Genomic DNA, 23,519 nt, shown 5'->3' with positions numbered 1-23,519 from the left:
TTGCTTATTATGTTTTCACAAAGTACACTTGGAGCAAAGCTATCATTTTCATTACTCTTAACATTGCATTACTGTACATTACTAACATCATAATGTCCTGTATGTCTACAAAGCTTACTCGTAAATAAAACTTTTTTTTTATATTTGGTACAAATAGAGTAATGCCACTTTACATTCACTACTATGAAAACTGGCCTAAAATGCAAGTCTTCTATGGAGTAGAAATGCTATTATGCCCTACCACACACCAAGGATCGCCTCTCAATGTGCCCATTCTTCACAACCCTTTCATTTCAATCATTTTATTCTGCAAAATCTTGTTTTTGTACTGGTCTGCAAAACTAAGTGCACATGTACCTACTCTGTACTTAGCAGGAAATTCAACACTCAGCACCTCACATTAACTGGTACAACGTCTGCTCCTCCCATACACTTTGGTGGAAATCTTGGTGCAGATAAGCAAATTAAGAAATGTACCTTTTAACGGAGATTAGATCTCTACTGACCACATCACTCTGCACTCTTGGTGAGCTGTGGGATTGCTGCAGTTCTAAAATGGCTGTTTAAATTGGGTATGAACGGACAACCACTAGGAAAGTACAAGGTTTTTGGTGTCAGCTTCCTGTTGGTTCACATGGTCACACCTCCATAGCCTGTGCACTTACAACATTTTAACTTCAGTGGAGCCCGGGGAACTCCATGCTGAAAATGACAATCAGCTCGGTTTAGTGTTAACACTTAACCATATGTGCAGCATTAAACTAATTAATATGCAATGGCCCCCATTCTATTATTTCATTTGAACTTTATATTCTCAATACTGTCGGTATTAAGGTGCTATTTTTTCATTATTGGTAATGATAAATCTCTTACTAGAACTTTATCATAAAATCTGGATTCATTGTACTTTTTCCTTTAGAACTAGTAGCAGCAGCACTGGGTTGACAATCACCAGTCTCCTAAAGGAAAAGGAAGGCTCAGAAGTTGCAAAATTCACCACAGAGGAACTATGCCTGATCTGTAGTATTCTGAGTACTGCAGAGTACTGCCTAGCAACGACGCAACAAGTAAGCATTGTGCCTTACCAATATATATAGCCACTCCTTTATACATGCCCATAAGACCCACCTCTTCATAAAGCCGGGCTATCTACCCTCCTCATAACTCAATTCTCATCTCCACTGACATCCAACTGTCCTCTCCCCAAGATCACTCTCCTTATTACACCACTCCCTCTCACACTGTAAGCCCTCATAGGCATGGCCCTCTTCCCCCATTCTCTTCTAGCACCTGCCATTCCACCCAGTCAACAGTGCACCTTTGTTCCGCTGCCTCCCTTTTCCCCACTGGTCACTCTGATCATATCTGCCTGCTTACTTAGAGGGTACATGCTCATTGACTACTATTTTGCTATGTACTCCCATGTGATCCATCATTACGGATCTCAATTCTGCTTATACACACGCACCGCAGTTGCCAATATCAGCGGTGCTATTTAAATGTTTCCATTCACATTGTGTATGCAGCCAGACATAAGGACGCCCACTTCCCCTTACATCCTTATACTAGGGCAACATAGCAAAACAATCAGTAACATTGGACCCATATGCACACTTGCACAAGCCCTGATCTTACTCAGAAATTGCTAACATCCACGCACGCTATCAGTGCTATGGCTACTAAAGACCACGCAGTGGATAATTTATGCACACCCCTGCAACACCGTTGCAACGCATTGGCACGCCTGCATTCATCCAACCACCCCTCTCTCCCCTCCCCCCTTGTCACCATCCACAGAGGGCACTTCCTATCAATCAATGTGCTCTGGGTCTGCGTAGCCTCTGCAATCGCAGTTCCCATCGCAATTGCTAGTACGTGCACTGTCATGCATACTCATGCGCAGAGCTCAACAATGGACCGATTGCATGCGTATTAGCGACTGCTTTTCTTGCTGAATCAGGCCCACTGTACGAAGTTGATGCCATTTTGTGATGCCTTGTAAATAAGGTTATATGCATGTACAGATGTGTCAACATACACCTATACGTAAATCGCACCAAATATTGCTCTACGTTTTTTGCTACTTAGCCTCACCAAAACGCTAACCCTAAGTATTTTATACACTGTCTGTGAGCGAAGACAAAATATTGAGGAAAGGTAAGAAACAAATGGGGTATTCACTGAGCCTTGAAGTACCAACCAAGTACCTCCTAACTACCATGTTACAGATTGTGTTTGAAAACTGAAAGGAGCTGATTGGTTGGTACTTTCTTTTCTCCACTTTAGCAAAGTTGAGAAAAAGTACACAAGCAGGTTTGATACCTGTTACCTTCACCATGCATGTTTATACTTAATCTGCAATCAATAGCTTTGTGACAAAAAAACCTAGTACACCATTTGTGGTCTAAGAAACAAGATTGAGGGGAAAGTAGCAAAGTTGAGAAAAAAGTAGCAAAACTAAGGAAAGAGTATGCAGCATGGGAATCTGTGGACAGGTGAATGAGGACACATCTGTATATAACTAATGCATCATGTATCTGTGTGTGTATACATATATATGAGCTGTAACTATCTTAAATTTCAAATATAACTACTTCATTACATATATTTCTTCATAGCTTGAAGAGAAGCTGAAGGAAAAAGTAGACATGACACTGACAGAGAGAATAAATCTTACTGGAGAGATGGACACTTTTAGCACGTAAGCTTCACTCGAGTTTCTTTTTTGCCTCTTTATTGTGCCCCAAGTAATTTACAGAGATGTTTTAGTATACTTCACTGTTCATATATAAAGTTTTTCTACTTCAGGGTCCATAGGGTATCCACAGGATACCTTGGGGTATAGGTGTGACGTCAGTCGCAGGGCACCAAAGAGTTAAGCTTTCAGCCTCCCAGGATGCACTAGGTCCCTCTCCTATACCCCGCCCCCGAGCCAAGGCACCTCAGTTTAGTTTGGTGCCCGGCCGGAGTCGGGTGCACCTGTTGGAGTGGGGGCTAGAAGAGCCCCTGAAGCTTATTCTTCATGCAGCTGTGGCTGCACAACTGGATGAACAGCATGGACAGTCAGTCCTGACGTCCATGCTGTCTTCCCTACACCCCGCCGGTACCAGAACGCCGGTACTGATCCGGGGATGCTGGTGGGCGTCTGGGGTCACAGCTAGCGGTGACCCCAGATGCTCCGGACCATGGCCGGATTCAAGGGGGACAGAGGTAAGCAGCGGGGTCCCGCGGTGGGTCCCCGCTGATCACATGGTCCTAAGTCCCCAGGCAGGGGGCTCCCTGGGGACTGGCTGCAGCGTGGAGCCAGGCGACCAACCTGCGCTTCCACTACCCCCTGGGACAGCGGACCGCAGCAGAGCGGTAGCGCTGCGGCGTCCCAGGGGTTAAATGCATGCCAGGGGAGCGCGCCTTCCCTGTCTCACAGCCGGCGCCTCCCCCGCTGCACACAGCCCTCTCTGCATGCTGCCGACTGGTCCTGTGGCAGCACTCCTCCCCCAGGCCAGCCTCCTCTCTGCTCCTCGGCGGCCATCTTCTCCAGAACGCATGGTGAACGCTGCTGGAAGCGCTGGAAGGAAGCATCGTGGTCTGGGTCCCCCCGCATACCTCTCCTCCGCTGTGGTCAGGTCTGTGTATGCAGCGCTGTGTCATACCAGGCCCTGTGTCTGTGTAGTTGAGTGATCAGCGCTGTTAGTGCAGGAATTGTTATTTTTCTGCATTGTATGTGACTGTGCTAGCGCTGCTGCCTGTAATCTTTTCTTCTCTAAACTGTCAGCTTTATTACTGTCCCTGTTCTTTCTGCTAAAGCCCTTGCGGTGCGGTGCTGCAGGGTGGTCTCTCGCCTATTTAATACTTAATTGGTGAGAGAGGTCACATACGTGGTGCCATCATGTCTGAAAGTGATTTTCCCCTCCGGCTACAGTGTACCACGTGCAAAGTACCGTTAGCGGAGGGGGAGGGTAGCGCGGAGGGCCTTTGCCGGCAGTGTTTGTCCATGGCGCGGCCTATTACGGTTACAGCACCGGTACAGGAGCCGCCCTGGGCTTGTTTCGCTCAGGCGTTAACAGCTTTAGTGGGCCAGTTAGCTCCGCAGCCCGCGTTTACTCCGATGGGTTTGTCCCAGCAGTCTGTGGTGTCGTCACCCATGCAGGGGTTCCCACGACAATTGGTGGTACCCCACAGTCTCCCTATTTCCCCGCTCCCGGGTTCTCAGGAGCCAGCGTGGGTTAACTCCCTGACGAGTTCTGTACAGCACTTGTCGGATGTGTTGCAAGGGGAGTCTGTGATGCGGTCTCATAAAAGGCCGGTGGCGTCTCTGTCCGCTCCTTATGAGGATGACGAAGGGACGTCTGATGATGGGGAGATTCTAGATCCTTACGATCAGGAACCTCTCCATACTAAGGACGCTGATGCTAAGTCCAAAGTATATATTCCTGGACTTATTCGGGCGGTCCGCACAGCCTTGGTGATTGAGGACGAAGTTCCCCCAGCGGCTAAATCTAAGTATGCCTTTTTCAAAGATGTGAAGGGCGATGCCACAGTCTTTCCTCTTTCGGGTCAGTTGGTGGACCATTTAGAGGAGGCGTGGAAACAACCTGGCAAAAGATACCAGCCGCAGAGACGCCTGGCGGTGGCTTATCCGTTCGCGGATAATTATTTTGCGAAGTGGGAATCCCCTCCACAGGTGGATTCTCACGTGACCCGTCTTGTCCGTAGTGCCACATTGCCGATGCCATCCATGTCCTCCCTTAAGGATGCTACGGACCGCAAGGTAGAAATCTGCCTGAAGTCCGCTTATTCCCTTGCAGGGGGGGCAGCACGGCCGGCTATGGCCATTTGCTGGGTTGCCAGAGCGATGGAGCGCTGGGCGGATTCATTAGAGGCTTCTTTTGAATCCGACTGTCCGGACGATCAGGCGGAGTTGATTGGCAATCTCCGTGATTCGGCCACCTACATCAACGAGGCGGCTCTAGACATTAGTACTCTGGTGTCTAGAATTTCTTCAGCAGCGGTAGCTGCTCGTCGCACCTTGGGGCTGCGATCCTGGAAGGCGGACGCAGATTCCAAGAAAGGCCTGGAAGCGTTGCCGTTTACCGGAGAAGTTCTCTTCGGTCCGGATCTGGATAAGATTGTGGCCACGCTGGCGGCAGCCAAATCTGCCTGTCTCCCGTCGGCCGCTGCTCCTTCTGGTTCGGGACCATCGTCCTTTCGGTCATCTAGGGCCCAGGGCAGGCCCAAACCACAGTCGTTTCCTCGACAGGCTGGCCCTAAGAAATCGGTCAAGCCCCGGAAGCAGGCATGGAGTACCAGACGTCCGGCCCCCAAGCCAGATGACAAGCCTGCGGCCTGACGGTCCGGGCCTCCCTTTGGGGGATCCCAGGGTGGGAGGCCGCCTGCTACAGTTCGCCCAGTGTTGGTCGACTACTACGACAGACACTTGGGTTCTGGAGGTGGTTTCCCACGGATACGCCCTCTCCTTCCGGCACAGACCCCCGGCTCGCTTCTTCACCACGGGTCTCCCATCAGACCGGAACAAGGCTACGGAGCTGCGGAAGGTATTGCACACTATGCTCCAGGCTGGAGTTATAGTGGCGGTTCCATTCTCCCAGAGGGGCCAGGGTTTCTATTCAAATCTATTTTTGGTACAGAAACCCAATGGGTCATATCGTCCGATTCTCAACCTCAAAGCACTCAACAAGTCTTTGCGGGTCCCGAAGTTTCGGATGGAGACCCTACGGTCCATCATTCTGGCGCTGGAACCTGGGGACTACTTGGTGTCATTGGACATACAGGACGCTTACCTGCATGTCCCTATTCTTTGGCGCCATCAACAGTTCCTCAGGTTTGCAATCAGCAGCGACCACTTCCAGTTTCGGGCGTTACCTTTTGGCCTGGCAACAGCACCACGTGTTTTCACCAAGGTGATGGCGGTCATGGCGGCTTCTCTGCGGCTGCAGGGAGTCCGCATGTTGCCGTATTTGGACGACCTGTTATTGGTGGCAGGATCTCCAGAGCTCCTGTTACGCCACTTGGACCTGACCATTGCACTGCTGCAACGGCACGGCTGGCTAATCAACTGGCAGAAGTCCACTCTAATCCCGTCTCGGAGGATTCTGCATCTTGGAGCCTTATTGGACTCGGGACAGCAAAGGATCTTCGTGACGGAGGACAAGATCTCTGCTTTACAGTCAAGGGTGCGCAGTTGTCTGCACAGCCGCCGGGTGTCCTTACACTCGGCGATGAGGTTACTGGGCTCCATGGTGTCGGTGTTCGACATGGTGGAATGCGCCCAGTTTCACTCCAGACCTCTGCAGCACCTGATCCTGTCCAAGTGGAACGGGCTGACTCAGTCTCTGAAGTCCCAGACGATTGTGCTCACCCAGGAGGTTCGCCTGTCCCTTACGTGGTGGTTACAGACGACCCACCTCAACAAGGGACGTCCGTTCTGGGTTCCAAATTGGGTCCTGTTGACAACGGACGCCAGTCTTCGGGGCTGGGGAGCAGTTTCGGGTCCACACTTGTTCCAGGGCAGGTGGACGCCGACAGAAGCGGAGCTTCCAATAAATATCTTGGAACTCCGTGCGGTCTTCAATGCTCTCCAGCAGGCACAGCGGTTTCTCCAGGGTCGCCCGGTGCAGGTCCAGTCGGACAACGCTACCACCGTGGCCTACATAAACAGGCAAGGAGGAACTCGCAGTCGGGCGGCTCTCGTAGAGGTCTCTCGGATCCTGGTTTGGGCGGAGCGCAATCTTCCGGCCATATCAGCGGTCTTCATCCCGGGAGTGCTCAATTGGGAGGCGGACTTTCTAAGTCGCCAGGACGTTCATCCGGGGGAATGGTCCCTGCACCCGGACGTTTTTCAACTACTGGTGGACAGGTGGGGTCTTCCAGAAATCGACCTCATGGCGTCCCGGCACAACAACAAGTTGCCGGTGTACGGGTCTCGCACAAGAGACGAAGGGGCGTCTCTGGTGGATGCTCTGTCCGTCCGGTGGACGTTCCGGTTCGCATACCTGTTCCCTCCGGTCTCCCTTCTTCCACGGGTAATCCGGAAATTCAAACAGGAAGGAGGGACGCTCCTGTTGATAGCTCCCGCGTGGCCCAGACGGCACTGGTTCTCAGACCTTCAGGGTCTGTCCGTGGACATTCCTCTGCGGTTGCCGCTACGACCGGACCTTCTGTCTCAGGGTCCTTGCCTTCACCCGGACCTAACTCGGCTGTCTTTGACGGCGTGGCTGTTGAGACGGCCATGCTGAGGTCCCGAGGTTTTTCCAGCTCTGTGGTGCGTACCATGTTACGAGCTCGGAAACCGTCTACCGCGAGGATATACCATCGCGTGTGGCATACGTTCTTCCAGTGGTGTCGACCGAGAGGTTATGCACCGCGGGAGTTTCGTCTGTCTCGGATTCTCGCCTTCCTGCAAGCGGGACTAGATCATGGGCTTCGCCTTGCTTCTTTGAAGGTACAGGTTTCGGCCCTATCTGTCTGGTTTCACCGTAGGATTGCTACAATCCCGGATGTGCGCACCTTTATGCAGGGTGTTCTCCGCATTCAGCCGCCCTTTGTTCCACCTGTGGCGCCTTGGGATTTGGCTGTGGTCCTGAGGGCTCTCCAAGGACCGCCGTTTGAACCACTGGGCTCAGTGGATCTTAAATGGCTAACAGCTAAGACTGTTTTCCTTCTGGCCATTGCTTCGGCCAGACGTGTTTCTGAGTTAGGGGCTCTTTCTTGTAGACCCCCTTTCTTGGTTTTTTATGGGAACAGGGCAGTGCTCCGCACTCGGCCCGAGTTTCTTCCCAAAGTTGTTTCCCAGTTTCATATTAACGAGGAAATAGTTGTTCCGGCCTTTAACTCACCGGGTCTTTCCGTGGGTGAGGCCTCTTTGGATGTTGTGCGGGCCTTAAGGACTTATGTTGACCGCACTTCTTCGTTTAGGAAGTCGGACGCTTTGTTTGTCCTCTTTGGCTTCCGTAAAAAGGGTTGGCCTGCTTCAAAGCAAACTTTGGCAGCCTGGATCCGTATGGCTATTTCTGAAGCTTATCTTCATGAAGGCCTACCGGTCCCTCCTTCTCTGAAGGCTCATTCCACTAGGTCTGTGGGTCCTTCGTGGGCAGCTCGACGTGGTGCCTCGGCAGTTCAGATCTGCAAGGCTGCTACGTGGTCTTCTGTCCATACCTTCGTGAGGTATTACAGGTTTGACACCTTCGCCTCTCAGGATGCTTCCTTCGGGCGGCGGATTCTCCTTTCTGCACAGGAGCGTCCCCACCCTTAAAGGATACTGCTTTGGGACATCCCCAAGGTATCCTGTGGATACCCTATGGACCCTGAAGTAGAAAATATGAGATATGGTAAGAACTTACCCTTGTTATCTCTATTTCTACGAAGTCCATAGGGTTCCACAGGACTCCCGCCCTGTCGCACCTGTGCTGCAGATGGGCTTTGCTCTGGTCACCGGTTTTCCGTCTCCCTCTGGTGAGAATGTGATTCTTGTATGTGTCCAGATCTTTGTTCTCTCTCTTCCTTCTCCTCCTCCGGCCTATGGCTTGGTAACTAACTGAGGTGCCTTGGCTCGGGGGCGGGGTATAGGAGGGGGACCTAGTGCATCCTGGGAGGCTGAAAGCTTAACTCTTTGGTGCCCTGCGACTGATGTCACACCTATACCCCAAGGTATCCTGTGGAACCCTATGGACTTCGTAGAAATAGAGATAACAAGGGTAAGTTCTTACCATATCTCATATTTTCTCTTACATACAGTACATACTCCCTGCACAGATAACATTTGTGCTGCTGCATGAGGCAATTTTTTCGTGCAAGTTTACACTTTTGATCTTTGCTGCAGGATTGAATAAAATCGCAACCCACACAGACTACCTGTTACTGTGTCACCAAGGGTTCATTTTAATATTTATAGTGTATGAAACATGCACAATCTACTGGGAAATACATATGATTGACCAGCGGTCGGGTTGCCGGCGGTCAGAAGACTGACAGCGGCATTCCGATGTTCAGGATCCCGAGAGGCCTGTAAGTAGCCTAACCCTCCCCCTATCCCCCCCTACTAACTCTCCCCGGGTGGTGCCTAACCCTAACTCTCCCCGGGTAGTGCCTAACCCTAACTCTCCCCGGGTGGTGCCTAACCCTAACCCCTCCCTGGTTGGTGCCTAAACCTAACCCCCCCCCCATCCCTGGCCGAACCCTAACCTGCATACTTGCCATCGGGTTGCCGACATCGGTATCTTGATCCTTTTGGGAAGGAGACGTCGGGATTCCAGCATCGGTATATTGACATCTGGCATCCCATCCGCCGGCATCCTGACCACGTCCCTCTACTGGTATTAAGCAGACAAATGGTTACTTCAGACTGTTTACCAGCTACAGTCTGCATATACTGTATGTAATGGCTAAATATTTCTAAATATAAATAAAAACCAAATTCATTCATTTTAGAGCAGGGCTGGCCAAAAGGTCGATCGCGATCTACCGGTAGATCGCGACCAACCTGCTGCAGTTCCTGGGAATGCTGGTCTCTGAAGTAATCAGAGACTAAAGAAGCCACTGAACACTTCAGAAGCCAGCGTTCCCAGTGATGCAGTGCGCGGGAGCGTGTGTGACGTCACCTGTGTCTCCCGCGATGTGAAGAGCCTGCGGGATCTAATTAGATCCAGCCAGCGGCAGGCAGCGGATGACTACATGGGAGCCCTGGCCAGGCAAGTAATGCACAGGGCAGAGGGGGCACCAGTACTGGGGGAACAGCATAAGGGGGACACTGCATAAAGGGCACTACTGGGGGCAAGGCACAAAGGGCTCACCGGGGGGCACTGAATAAAAGGGCACAACTGGGGGCACTGCATAAAGGGCATTGTATAAGGGGCACTACTGTGGGCATTGTTTATAATGGGCACTATTGTGTGTCATAAAGTGAATAAGGGATACTACTATTTTCATCAATGTGAATAAGATTGTGCTGTTGTTTGGAGTAATTTGAATTGGGGATACTATGTGTGATTTTGCCAGGACAGACCCCCACGTCCCTTGCTTTGAGTTCACGCCCCCTTTTTTTGCATACCACGCCCCCATTTTTGGCTCGGTAGATCATGAAAGGTTTTAAGTTTTAAAAGTAGATCACCGAGTCCAAAAGTCTGGCCATACCTGTTTTAGAGCATCAAGTCCATATCTTGGTTTTAGCTTTAATTGAAAGTTACAGTACTTACAAATAAAAAGTTTATGAAAATTAAATGAATAAGCATGTAATCAAATGAAATAAAAAGGATAGAAATAAGTCCTATAAAACACAAATAATGTTGTATATAGTGTTTATTTGTCCAGAGGTACAGAGAATGTGGCCATACCTCAGGAATTGGCTGTTTATATCTCTTTCTGAGATAATCTGGCACCCATAACTACTGTAGCTAGGCTGTAGAAATGACAGTGATTTTTTTTTTAACTTGAGTAATGTTATTGACCTCCAATAAACAAATTATTTGTAATATTTAGTGTAGTAATTAATAGACATAGAGGTGGAATATGACATAAAACCAAATCTGTTTACTTTAACCCAATATCATACATGTATTTTACATATGATAATAATGATACAAGACATCCACATTTTTTATTATTTATTTTTGTACTTTTCCACTTTATATTTGGGTTTAAAATATTTCAATTCCGCATGATGATTTTTTGTGCAGTAAAAAAGTGACTTCTCTGCGTTTTTTATTTTTTGGGGCAATTCAATTACCCCTTGTTTTTACCGCTCAAAAAATTTCCAATTTTCAGACGAACACACATAGGATGCGTTATAAGTGCCCGGATCCATATGTTTTCGCGATCACGGCGATGAAAAATACGGCATTTATCGGGAATTTTGTTTCACCTGTCTCTGGGCAGATGAGAAGAAATCTCGGATAGTGCTGGCTATCGAGTACAATTGAATAACCCTCAAGGGACCAATTAGTCGCAGTAATTTACAGCGGCTTGTTGAATTTCCCCATTAGTTATAGAATAATAGCTATGTAAATGGTGTGCTTTGCTCAATCTACCCATGTATCATTTCATAGATAACCCATTCTAATCTGGTACACATTTTTCAGTGACCATTGTAAACCCGGTTTCTGTATTAGTGATAGATTATCAGTATATCTTTTGCATCAGCTTTAATTGTTCACACTGAAAAACTGTCCAATCCATTCTGTTGGGAGTTTTACATTAAAACAGGTAACTGTAAGCTTGTGAGCAGGGCCCTCTTACCTTTGGCTGTCTTTTACAACCTAGTCTTGTTCTATTAATGTTGATTCAAATTGTAAAGTGCAGCTGAATATGCTGCGCTATATAAGAAACTGTTAATAAATACCTAGAAAATAAATATATACTAAACTTTTTTGCAGTAGTTTTTCACAGTATAGATTCTGGGTGTTGCCTGAATAGTGGAAAAATAAAAATAAACATTAAGATATTTATGTTTATGGAAATGTAGACTTCTCTGTCCACCTACTGTATTACAGGTACAATATAAAAATAATTCCATAGGAAATATCACACTTTATTGCACTCTTTTTTTTTTTTTTTTTAGAGTGATTTCAAACAGTATTCAACTTCTTGTTCAAGATCTGGACTCTGCCTGTGATCCTGCACTCACTGCCATGAGTAAGGTATGTACTTTTCAGTCTCATTGGCTCATGCAATCCATGTTCAGTAAGGGAAATCACACTTGAAACCCCTTCATATATTTATCCAGGATGTGTGTTGGTGGACCACAGGAGCCAGTCAGCTTATTAAAGAAATGAATGGCACACTTGGCTACTCTCCCGGAAAGTCTGGGAGACTCCTGAATTTAGGTGTATTCTCCCAGACTTCCCGGAGAGTAGACCAGCATCCCAAATCATGCCAACTCCCCTATTTAACTAGTCAGGCCATGATAACATTATTTGCTGCAAATTGCGCAGTGATGGAAGTAACAGGGCAGTGATAACACAAATCATGTTTTCATGCCCTCTGCACTTGCCCCTTGAGGGAAATTTTCAAAAAGTAACTATGATTCAATGCAAATTGGAGAGGCTGTGGGTGTAAGAAAAAAATTAGGTGTATTGTGGAGAAAAAAGTAAAAAAGTAAATGAGAAAGAAATATTATAAGCGAAACTCTGAATAGGGAGAATGATATATGTAGGGGTATTCAACATGGAGCGAAAACTCAGTTTTTGCGATGTTTTCGCAGGTTCGAAAAGTCTTTGAAAAAAAAACGGGGATAACTTCACCACTGAATAGATGGCGAAAAAAAGTGCAGAATTGGGGTTTAGGGGTGCAGGCTTAAAAAAAAATAGCCTACACCCTTCAGAATGACCCATTGAAACGATCTGTGTAAAAAAAAAAAAAAAAACGGGACTCCCCAAAAAAAGCACTTTGAATTTGGGGGCCAAAAAAAAAAAATGGGGGACAAAGTTAAAAAATAGCGAACTTGACTCTGGGGGGGTCCCCAAGTATGCCCCAGGTGTTTTTTTCATTGCAGCTGCTTGCGGCAGGTGTGTTTTTCACGATTTTTTCAAGTCACTTTAGCAACTTTAAAATATGCTGACCCCCATTTTCAAGTACCCTAAATTTGCTGGGCACAGTTATTTTTCCCCCAAAAAAAATCTAAATGCTCTTCTGCATCATTTTCTTCAAAGTCGCATTTATGCACTTGCCGCAGCTATTAGAAACCCCGACTTCCTTCAGTAGTTAAAAATGGGGGTACCCATAGTGATCCCCCATGTCTACACATCTAGGGGGGTCCCTAGAATATTTACCAAAAATTCCCGTTTTTGTTGAACCTGTAAAAAAAAAAGTAGCAAAAATTTACAAAAAAAAAATGACATAAGGTCCCCCCCCAAAAGCCAAACCAGGCTTGCCCCCTAGAATTAAAACCAGCACTAGTCCCTGCAGCCTGGTGTTGGTTTCTAAAATACGGTGGAACCCTACACATTTTGTTCCCCGTATTTTTAGAAACCACCACTGGCTGGCAAGCCTGGTTTGGCTTTTGGGGGGGGACCTTATGTCATTTTTTTTTTGTAAATTTTTGCTACTTTTTTTTTACAGGTTCAACAAAAACGGGAATTTTTGGTAAATATTCTAGGGACCCCCCTAGATGTGTAGACATGGGGGATCACTATGGGTACCCCCATTTTTAACTACTGAAGGAAGTCGGGGTTTCTAATAGCCGCGGCAGGGAAAAAGACCTGGCAAAGCTATTTAAAAACCCGACTTTATTTTGCAGGCAAAAACAGGGGTACCCATAGTGATCCTCCATGTCTGGACATCTTTAGGGGAGTCCCAGGCATATTTCCCGAAAATTCCCGCCAAAACTGACGAAATTAATTCTGGTGGGGTCCCCAAGTATGTGGCAGGTGTTTTTTTCATTGAGCAAACTAGCGACAGGTGCGTTTTTGCAGAATTTTTAAAAAATAACTTTAGGGACTTAAAAATATGCTAGTACCCGTTTTCATGTACCCCAAATTTGATGGGACCACTTTTAAAAAGAAAAAAAAAAGCTAAATGCTCTACTGCATCATTTCTTTAAAGTCGGGAAAAAAACACCTGCCGCGGCTATTTAAAAACCCCGACTTTCTTATGCAGGCAGAAACGGGGGTACCCATAGTGAACCCCGAGGTCTGGACATCTTTAGGGGGGTCCTACAATTATTTCCAAAAAATTCCCATTTGTTTTCGCCAATCCAAGTATCGCCGGGTCCCGTTTTCGTCGATTTCATATTGAATACGGGGATAAGCGGGGGCGCGCGCGATACTTTTTCGCCGGCAAAAGCTCCGATGTGTGGCGACATTTTCGACGGCGAGGTTAACGTTTCATATTGAATACCCCTCATGGTGTTAAATCATAAACGAAAGAAACAAGTACGCGGGATAAAGGTGTGTTGATATACTAGGTGTGTTTTACATGGATCTGTGTTTGGTGAACTGCATGCATCCTGTTACAGTAGGTTATTGCTGATATTGAGTCTTAAACTAGATGATCATCACAGATAGTAGCATATGCTGAGTGACACTATATAATTAATTTAATTTTAAATATATTTACTGCTCTGAGTGAGAAATATTTTTATAGAATATAAGTAAACACATGGTTAAACAGTGATTATTTCCGACATCTAAATATGTCTGTAAAAGCAATGACTATGATTGTAAGCCAAAAGAAAAAAAAGATTTTATTATATTTATTATTATTGTGTATGTACAGTGCATGTGTGTATATATAGAGAGAGATATATGTATCTATCTATATTAGATTTGTCTAACATGAAACCGCTGGACTATCAAAGGGCCTGTCTTTTGTACAGGCGTCTCAACAACGTAGTTTTGTTTTGAACGGGAACTCCCTAATGGGCATATTCAATTAGGTACGAAAAATCAGTTTCTGCGGAAAAGTATCGCCGGTGACGTCATTTTGCCTGGCGAAAACTTATCCCCATAAACAATTCCAAAAACTTTTTGCCGGTGCGAAAAGTCAATGCATTGGAATAGGCGAAAAAGTTTTTCCTATGAAAGCTGTCAGAAAAAAGTGCAGAATTAGGATTTTGGGGCGCAAACTAGCGGGAGCAACTCTGCATCCTTGGGACAGTCCCCCAAAGGTAAACTGTGTCAAAAAAAAAGTTTAAAAAATACTTACGAACACCCCAAAAAATGACTTTGAAAAAAGGGGGTGAAAAAGTACAAAGTTTGAGGACAAACTTAAAAACTAGCAAAAAGACTCCAGGGGGGACCCCAAGTATGCCCCAGGTGATTTTAAAATTGCAGGTGCTTGCGGAAGTTGGATTTCTTAGGTTCTTCCAAACTTCACTTTAGCAACTTTAAAATATGCTTGCACCCATTTTCGTGTTCCCCAAATTTGCTGGGACTACTTCTACGTCTAAATGCTATTCTTCACCACTTTTGCAAACACGCTAATTAGCAGTTATTGAGATCATTTAATTACCCCAAATACCTTCAGCAGGCCTATTTGGGGGTATCTATAGTGATCCCCGCGAGGTCCAAATTCGCCGGGTCACGTTTTCGCCCATTTCTAATTGAACACGGGGATAAGTAGGGACAAGCACGATACTTTTCCGCATGGAAAACCAGCGCTGTCGGCGAAAAGTACTGGACTTTTCGCACCTAATTGAATATGCCCCTAAGACTTAAAGATATTTTTTTTTTGCAAGAGAGAGTAACCAGGATCTAGTACATAGTCCCTTTAGGGTTGGCAGTACTTTTGATCCCCCCCTCACCTAATGCATCGATTTACATTTTTATGAGGCTAGTTAAGGCTGATTCCCTACTTAAGATTTATTGCTCTAATCTATCTAAACAAGAAATTGCGGCGATTAATTCACTGCATGATAACACTAATATCGTCATTCGCCCCGCCGATAAGGGCGGGGACATAGTGGTCTTGAACCACACAGATTATGTGAATGAGGTTTTGCCGCAATTGTCTGACAGTAGCTGGCCTTTGACCCCACTGCAATTTAAAAAAGTTGATTCTATCATTCAACTAGGTTGAAGCTGGGCATTCACTATACAATTTTCTGTCTGATATCTGTCTAATCTGGCTGATTGTAACCTGGTAATGTATGGGAGTAAATGACAATCGTCCATTTACTCACAAACATTGGAAAATAGCCAAAAATGGTTGTTCAGACAAATTGGTTAAAACACACAAATGTAACCAATTTGAACAATTTTTTTTGTCCTTTTTTTCAGTGTTTAAAACCATATGATCGACTGTCATTTGCTCCCACGCAGTAGTGTCTCTCTCTCTACCTTTGTACAGAGACTGACTACTACCTCCAGTCCATGTTGCAGGGATTTCCCTTAAGCCAACATGGGGCACGCTTTAGGCGGAATCCGCATATTGTGCCCTTTCGCCTACTCTTCGCTTCTGCGATGAAGTTTTGCGTGTATGCCACGCTAGGTAGGCGGTCTGGGATTCACCAAAGCGATACTTTTTCGCCAAAGCGATACTTTTTCACAAGTGCGAGGTTTCATGGGCGCAAACTTTTTCTGCGGAATTCTCTTCGTCAGTGATATTACATTAATGTTAGCTGCAGGTTATCCATTTCCTGTAGTTCATTACATGCCTAGTGAGTACTTCACCTTTGTCTATGTTCTCTCGAATGCTACGTATCGCAGAGTGGTACTTTGTTGGAAGTCCATATACTCCCTTACAGGGGGGGCTTCCAGACCAGCAATGACTAAGCTGGGTAGCCAGAGAATGGAACAGGGGGAACATGCCTTGGATCCATATATGTTAATGAGGCAGCCTTGGTTATAGGTCTCCTCACTTCTAGACTTTCTCCAAGGACCGCCATTTGAACCACTGGGCTCAGTGGATTTCAAATGGTATACAGCTAAGACTGTGTTTCTTCTGGCCATTGTTTCGGCCAGAAGGGTGTCAGATTTAGGGGCTCTCTCTCATGTCGCCCTCCCTTTCTGATTTTTCATATGGACAGTGCGGTGCTTCGCACACGCCCTGGTTTCCTACCTAAGGTAGTAACTAGTTTCCACATTAATGAGGAAATTATAGTGCCAGCCTTTAATTCCCCAGACCTCTCAGCTGGTGAGGCCTCCTTGGATGTGGTACGTGCTCTAAGGATTTATGTTGACTGTACTAATTCGTTTCGGATGTCGGACTCTTTTGTTTGTCCTCTTTGGTTTCCGTAAGAAGGGTTGGCCTGCCACTAAGCAGACTTTGGCAGGGTGGATTCGCATGGCTATTTCTGAGGCTTACATTCATGAGGGCCTTCCTGTACCATCCTCTGTTAAAGCTCATTCTACTCGGTCTGTAGGTCCTTCGTGGGCAGCTCGTTGTGGTGCCCCAGCTGTTCAGCTCTGCAAGGCAGCCACGTGGTCTTCTGTCCATACCTTTGTGAGGTATTATGCATTTAATACCTTCGCCTTTCAGGATGCATCCTTCGGGCGGCGGATTCTCCTTTCAGCACAGGAGCGTCCCCACCCTTAAAGGATACTGCTTTAGGACATCCCCAAGGTATCCTGTGGATACCCTATGGACCCTGAAGTAGAAAATATGAGATATGGTAAGAAATTACCCTTGTTATCTCTCTTTCTACGAAGTCCATAGGGTTCCACAGGACTCCCGACCTGTCGCACCTGTACTGCAGATGGGCTTTGTTCTTGTCACCGGCTTTTCCGTCTCCTTCTGGTGAGAATGTGATTCTTGTGTGTTCCAGACTTTCTTCTCTCTCTTTCTTCACCTCCTCCGGCCTATGGCTTGTTACATAACTGATTTGCCTTGGCTCGGGGGCGGGGTATAGGAGAGGGACCCCAGTGCATCCTGGGAGGCTGAAAAATTAACTCTGAGGTGCCCGATGTCTGCCACCATCGCCTATACCCCAAGGTATCCTGTGGAACCCTATGGACTTCGTAGAAATAGAGATAACAAGGGTAAGTTCATACCATATTTTTTCATGCACTTTTGATTTTTTTTAGTTAACAAAGCTTTTTTAAGACAACCAATTGAAGGGAAAACGGTAGTTTAAGCTTTTCTATATCATCCAAAATATAGTTTTTAAATCCTCTGTAAGAAGGCAGCGTAAGTTGCTAAATCAGTTACTAAAGAAAGTGGATATTTTCTTATTCTCTTTCTTGAGTATTCTGTCATCTCCCTTGTAAACCTGCTGTTACGCCTTTACTCTGGTAAATAAGACCATGCTGTGTTTCTGAAGTCTGGTATAGATGTGTAAAAGTCAATGTTTTTATTTCACCACAAAATAAATATAGAAACTGTCTTTTAACAGAAACAGCCTGTGAACACGATACAGACATGGCCAGCACTGGAATGTTATATTTCTTTGTTAGATTCATTCTTCATAGAAGAGCTGTTTCATAGCACAAAATTATATGTGGCTGTTCTATATTTAGCCCAAGTGAGCAACTACAACTAATCATATAGTATTGACTATATTTTGCAGACTTAATGATTTAAAGTAACAGCAGTGTCAACGTGACTCTTTCTGGTTATTCATACTTTCTAAAATATCTTAATAAAAGGCAAGTCCTTTTCATAATGGCTGCCTCAGTAAGGCTCCATTCCCATATTTTTGCATAGTGAATCCATGGCAATAGTCTACTCTACAAGTTCTCTAGACACGGCAGCCAATCTCACTGCTAGGGAATTTACAGTGTGGGAGGGAGAGGACACTTTTTACAGGATGTGGATGAATGAACGACAGTGAATATGACGACAGTCAATAGGTCGACAGGGATAAAAAGTCGACATGTTCAAATGGTCGACTTTTATGGGTTTTCCAAGATTTTTTGGATGAGGGTTAGGCTGCCGGAGGGGTTGGTTAGGGTTAGTCACTAGTGGTTGGTTATAGTTAGGCACTAGGGAGAGGATTAGGATCAGGGTTAAATTACAAAAAAAAATTGTCGACCACTTCAACTTAGTCAACCTTTTGCCAGTCAACCTTTTATTAGTTGACTATTTGTACCTGTTGACCTTTTGTACATGTCGACCTATTACATGTCGACCATTTGGTGCCGATCTATTACCTCTCGACCTTGTTACTGTCGATCTTTTATACCACACCCCTTTTTACATCTGCTATTCACCTTCTGCTGTTGTCTTTTACTTTACTCACATCTATATCCTCCAGGACCCATTGCTGTCCAGTCATTCTTTCTTCCACATTCTACGTCACTAAAATTGTATAACTTACTATACTTAGATGATACATGCCCACTTTTGAAAAATTATGTCAGGGAAAGAAAATGTGCACATAACACCAAAGGGGATTCGTGTGTCCTTCTCAGGGCATATCCAGCTTCACTCATGGGTGTATCTGGGTGGAGCTGGACGTGCAAGACAAACCTTCAGGAGGCACAGCGAGGAATCCACAGGATTTCTAGAGGTAGGTTCCCATGCTACCAGAGTGGGCACGATGATCATGTAAGCGACACGTCATCATTTTAGCCACTGTCCAAACCCTTCCCACACACTTAAAATAAATAATGATGCTTGCACTACTACTAGGTACAAGCAGCTAATAATAAGCAGAGTACTGTGAAGTGGAACATTACAGTCATTACTGTGGGCACAAAGTCTTGGCTGAGTAGGACAGTGTTCCAAATTTGAGACTGTCCCACTGGAATCCGGGCAGTTGGCAGACTGTCCAGCTTTCCTACCTGTTCTTGTATCTTTCACTATGTCCAGCTGCTTCTGTCTAAAGTCTGTTGCAGCTTGTCTAGGCACTGGAAAGTTGCAGCCCTTTTTGAATAAGGGGATCATGGGGTACATAAAATAGGGAAAGCTTATCAATGAGTGAATATTCTAAAGCCACTGAAATCAATAGCACCCAGGTCTAAACCTTTTTCTTCCTGCCTTTCCAGACAGTAAATTAAAAGTATTCAGCGTTAATAACTAAACCTGCCCCCCCTCTTGCATGGACATATGTTTAATCACATTCACATTGAATAAATAAACCTACCCCCACCAAACAATGCTGACATTAAATAATTACTATTCACATTTAATTTAAGTTCTCCTACTAAACTCCACCCAACATTTAATTATTAGACCCCAAATCATCCTAGCATTAAACAAATATTCCCATAATCTCATCTTAAATTAATAGGCATTACCATGATCACCCTAATATTTATTTATTAATAATTTTTATATAGTTTACAATATAAAATATAAATATAAATTTAAATATACTAGAGTTCATATTTTGTTTTGTCAGAAGCCAATTAACCTACTAGTATGTTTTTTTGGATGGCAGGAGGAGTGTAAACCCCCACATAAACATGGGGAGAATATACAAGCTCTACACATATAAGAAATCCTGGTGACAAAAACCATAATTTACACACACACCACTGCCAGACTGGATTGTTGGAACCCTAGAGGCCAGTTGGCACTAGGGCTGATTTCCCCCTTCCCAACCTACTAGGTATAACCAGCCCTAGTACCAATAGCACTAGGGGTATTAACCACACTCTAGGGTGGTGGTTATGGGGTTAAAAATAGAAATAAATGCTTAGTCCTTGGCGAACTACAGGTCCTAGCATGGCATAGGTGCCAAATGGAGGACCACTAATGGCAGCTTGCCACAACACCGAGGCCAGCTATGACCTGTAGATTAAAAGGCAAAAATGTAGATAAATTAATTAAAAATAAATAACAATAAATAAACACATCTTTCAGCCATGTTGGAATTAAATAGTCCAATGGTCCTGTAGTACACTGTAGTACAAGTGGATTTGAAAAGAACAAAAACCGTGACTAGACTGCTTCCAGTCCCTGAAATAATGCAAATACTTTGGCTGGGATCGGGCAGAACTAAGGGGCCGATATTTAACAAAATAAGTCTGAAAGAGGTGCATTTATTTTGTTTTTTATTATTAAAGTGGTGTATTGTATTTAATGACATTTTTCCCTGGCAAACTACAGGTCCCAGCTGGCCTAGTGCCAGGTTAAGCTGGCAGTTGTGGTTCTCCAAGTGCAGGCAGGCCCTAGCAGTCCTTTATGGGAACCAGGCCATACTCTATTATGTAGTTTATTCTGTTATTACACTATTATCCTGCACAGCCTCATCCCTCCCATGTGTCTCTCAGCCTCATCCCTCCCCTTAGTGTCTCATCCTCATCTCCCTCAGTGTCTCACAGCCTCATCCCTCCCCTTAGTGTCTCATCCTCATCTCCCTCAGTGTCTCACAGCCTCATCCTCCTCTGTATTTCTCAGTATCTTCTCCCTCTTTGTCTCTGCCACATCCCCCTCTGTCTCGCAGCCTCATCCCCCTCTATGTCTTGCAGCCTTATCCTTTTCTGTATTTCTCAGTGTCATTGCCCTCTTTGTATCTTGCCACATTCACCTGTGTACCACCCAGTCTTTACCCTCATCGGTTTCTCCCAGCCTCATACCCCCTTGTCTTCTCAACCTCATTCTCCCTCCCCGTTGTCTCGAAGACCTTCCCCCTGTGTCTCACTAGCCCTGTATTGTCAGCACAATCCCCCTCTTGTGTGTCTGTATCTTCAGCCCATCCTCACCCAGCCCTGTGTCTTTCCATCTTCAGCCCACACCTACTGCTGCCTGCTGCTCCTCTTCACGGCTCCTTTCCTATCCAGTGGCTTAACATCACAACGTCACGCACGTTACTCCAGGGGGATAAAACACTTTATTGTGCCAGCCACTGGGCTTTTTATTGCTGTTAGTTCCCTGCTGAATATGAATATTGTAGCAGTACAGGTAAGCGGCAGCAACCTGACTGGTCCAGGGGGCAAATGAACTGTACTCCGGAGATTCTTGTGGGGCCCCTTGCAATGTCAGGGCCCGGTACAAATTTCCCCTGGTTACCCCCCTGTTACTGGGCCTGAATAACTGTTGACTATATTGTTTGCTATAATCCTATGCACGATTGCCATTCCAATTTGGCATTTAGTTGGAATGAAAATCGTACATTTTATTATTCTGCTTTATATTCTGTGTGCATGGCAATCACACTGGCCAGTTATTTTAAGGACACATTGGGAAGAAGAATGCCTACATCTGTATGCTGGAGAGCTGCAGCTATTTTCTTGCAGCTTGTAGTTTATTTACCAGAAGTAATCTGCTAAGCAATTAAATTGAGCGATTGAATGATAACGACATCGTTCTCGTTCAATCATTCATTAATCATTTGCAAATCGTTCACTAAGATGTCTAAACGACCAGCAATGCGCCCTCCCGCTGGATGTTAGTAGATGATTGATTGTTCCTACACTGAATGACTGCTCGTTCAGTGTAGGCACATCAGATTCATTCAGTCTTTTGACAGTTTTCTAGTGGATGGGCATCTTAAGTGTGGCACAAGAAAATGGCTAGCACACAGATGTAATCATTACTTATTTTACCCATTGTTCCCTCCGTGGTGAATGGAGAGTGATGAGGTGAATATTGCCCACCACGTCTGTCTGGTCCAGCTTCAGGGAGATTGTCGGACTCTATCTGGAGTCCAGGAAATCACCTCATGTTTCGGGAGTTTCCCAGATATTACTGCATCTTTGGGAGTAGACTATAATTTATAAAGATGAACGGGTTCGGATCTAAGAGATCCAAACCCACCCGAACAAAGGGAATCAGAGTCGGATGCAAGTGAGCTCGGATGTTCCTGCAGACTCGGATCTCTCAAATCGAGGCAAAACTATAGAGACGAAATCTCGCAGTTCGCAAGCTTTCCTGTCTATATATAAGGGACGCGTCGGGCGCCATTTCACTCCGGCTGTGGAGACCGAACAGGGAGGGTGGGTAGTGTAGGGCTGGGGAGAGGTGCTGTGCTGTTCTGTATGCAGGGTCCTGTTCTGTCTGCTGTGTCCTGGGCTTGTGCTGCTGATCCATTCTGGGCTGGTGTTGTGTTGTGCTGTCTGCTGTATCCATCTGGGCTGTTGCTGCTGATCCATTCTGGGCTGGTGCTGTGCTGTCTGCTGTGTCCATCTGCGTCCAATTCTGGACCCAAATAAAGTGTATATTTTTTTGTGTAATATATATTTGTCTGTGTGCGTGTTAGGCTTAACCGCACCAAATACAGCAAGTCAGCAACGCAAGCTAGTGCTGCCCGACTCCAGTGGTCATCAATCTGTCCTCTGGGCCCAAAGTTCTGGAGCTGAAAAAAAATAAAAATAGTCTTTTTTTTTTATCTTTGTGTGTCTGCGCGCGCGCGTGTTAGGCTTAACCGCACAAGATCTAGCCAGCAACACAAGTTGCAACCTAGTGCTGCCCGACTCTAGTCGTCATCAATCGTGCTCTGGGCCCAAGTTCTGGAGCTGAAAAAAAATGTAAATTTTTTTTTGTCTGTGTTTGTCAACTGCACGTGTGTGAATTTTGTAACCGCACTTTGGCTATACTATTGGTGCTTGTGACACTGCTTCAGAAAATATGGAGGGCTGTCACATGACAGGAGAGCCAGTTCAAGAACCACATGTTGTAGCTGTTGCCAGCAGTGCAAGGCCGTCAACTTCCACGTCTTCTATGAAGGACCATGCACCAGGGCTTAAGTCACGCCATCGATATGGTAAAGCAAGTTTTACTGAAGTTAATAAAAAAAATTTAAAGGAAATTTGCCTTTAGAAAAACAAAAAATTGGCAATATGCCATTCACTATACGAATTGGCAAGGAAAGGATAAGGCCTTGGCCTTTCTTTATGAAAACTGCTGATTCTGATAGCTCTTCTGCTTGTAGTAGTAGTGGTGGTGGTCCAATTAAAAATTTTAAAGTTGTTAAGACAGCTCCGGAAAAACCAACTGTGTGCCCTGAGAAATCGAAATCGCAAATCCCTGAGGAGAGTGCAAGTGTTTCCGTGGTTGCCATGTGTGAGCCAGACCTAAATACTAGTGTACTGGAGGATCCTTCAAGTTCCAACATTTGTGTGCCCTCTGTAAATGTGGGGAAGGGTAGTCAACATCTTGCAGACGTAGTCATTGAGGATGCTTCTGTGGAATTGCACATGGAGGAGGAGGATATTTTGGTAATTGAAGGCGCTAAGGATGATGAAGAT

At 45.5% G+C, this 23,519-nt stretch overlaps 1 protein-coding gene across 2 annotated transcripts in view; it reads left to right on the top strand.

Moving 5' to 3' along the window:
- The window catches only part of VPS53 (VPS53 subunit of GARP complex), a 235,492-nt gene that overhangs the window by 136,862 nt on the left and 75,111 nt on the right, over positions 1-23,519 (top strand). For both annotated transcript variants that reach the window (XM_088449555.1, XM_088449556.1), the window contains 3 exons: positions 920-1,067; positions 2,619-2,701; positions 11,570-11,648. In XM_088449555.1, the coding sequence (XP_088305681.1) occupies positions 920-1,067; positions 2,619-2,701; positions 11,570-11,648 (310 nt within the window). The remainder of the gene's footprint in view (positions 1-919; positions 1,068-2,618; positions 2,702-11,569; positions 11,649-23,519) is intronic.

The sequence above is a fragment of the Taudactylus pleione genome, unplaced genomic scaffold (assembly GCF_031769625.1).
Source record: "Taudactylus pleione unplaced genomic scaffold, aTauple2 ptg000487l, whole genome shotgun sequence".
NCBI lineage: Eukaryota > Metazoa > Chordata > Amphibia > Anura > Myobatrachidae > Taudactylus > Taudactylus pleione.
Note: the sequence above shows the minus strand (reverse complement) of the source record. Positions and strands in the feature narration are given on the sequence as shown.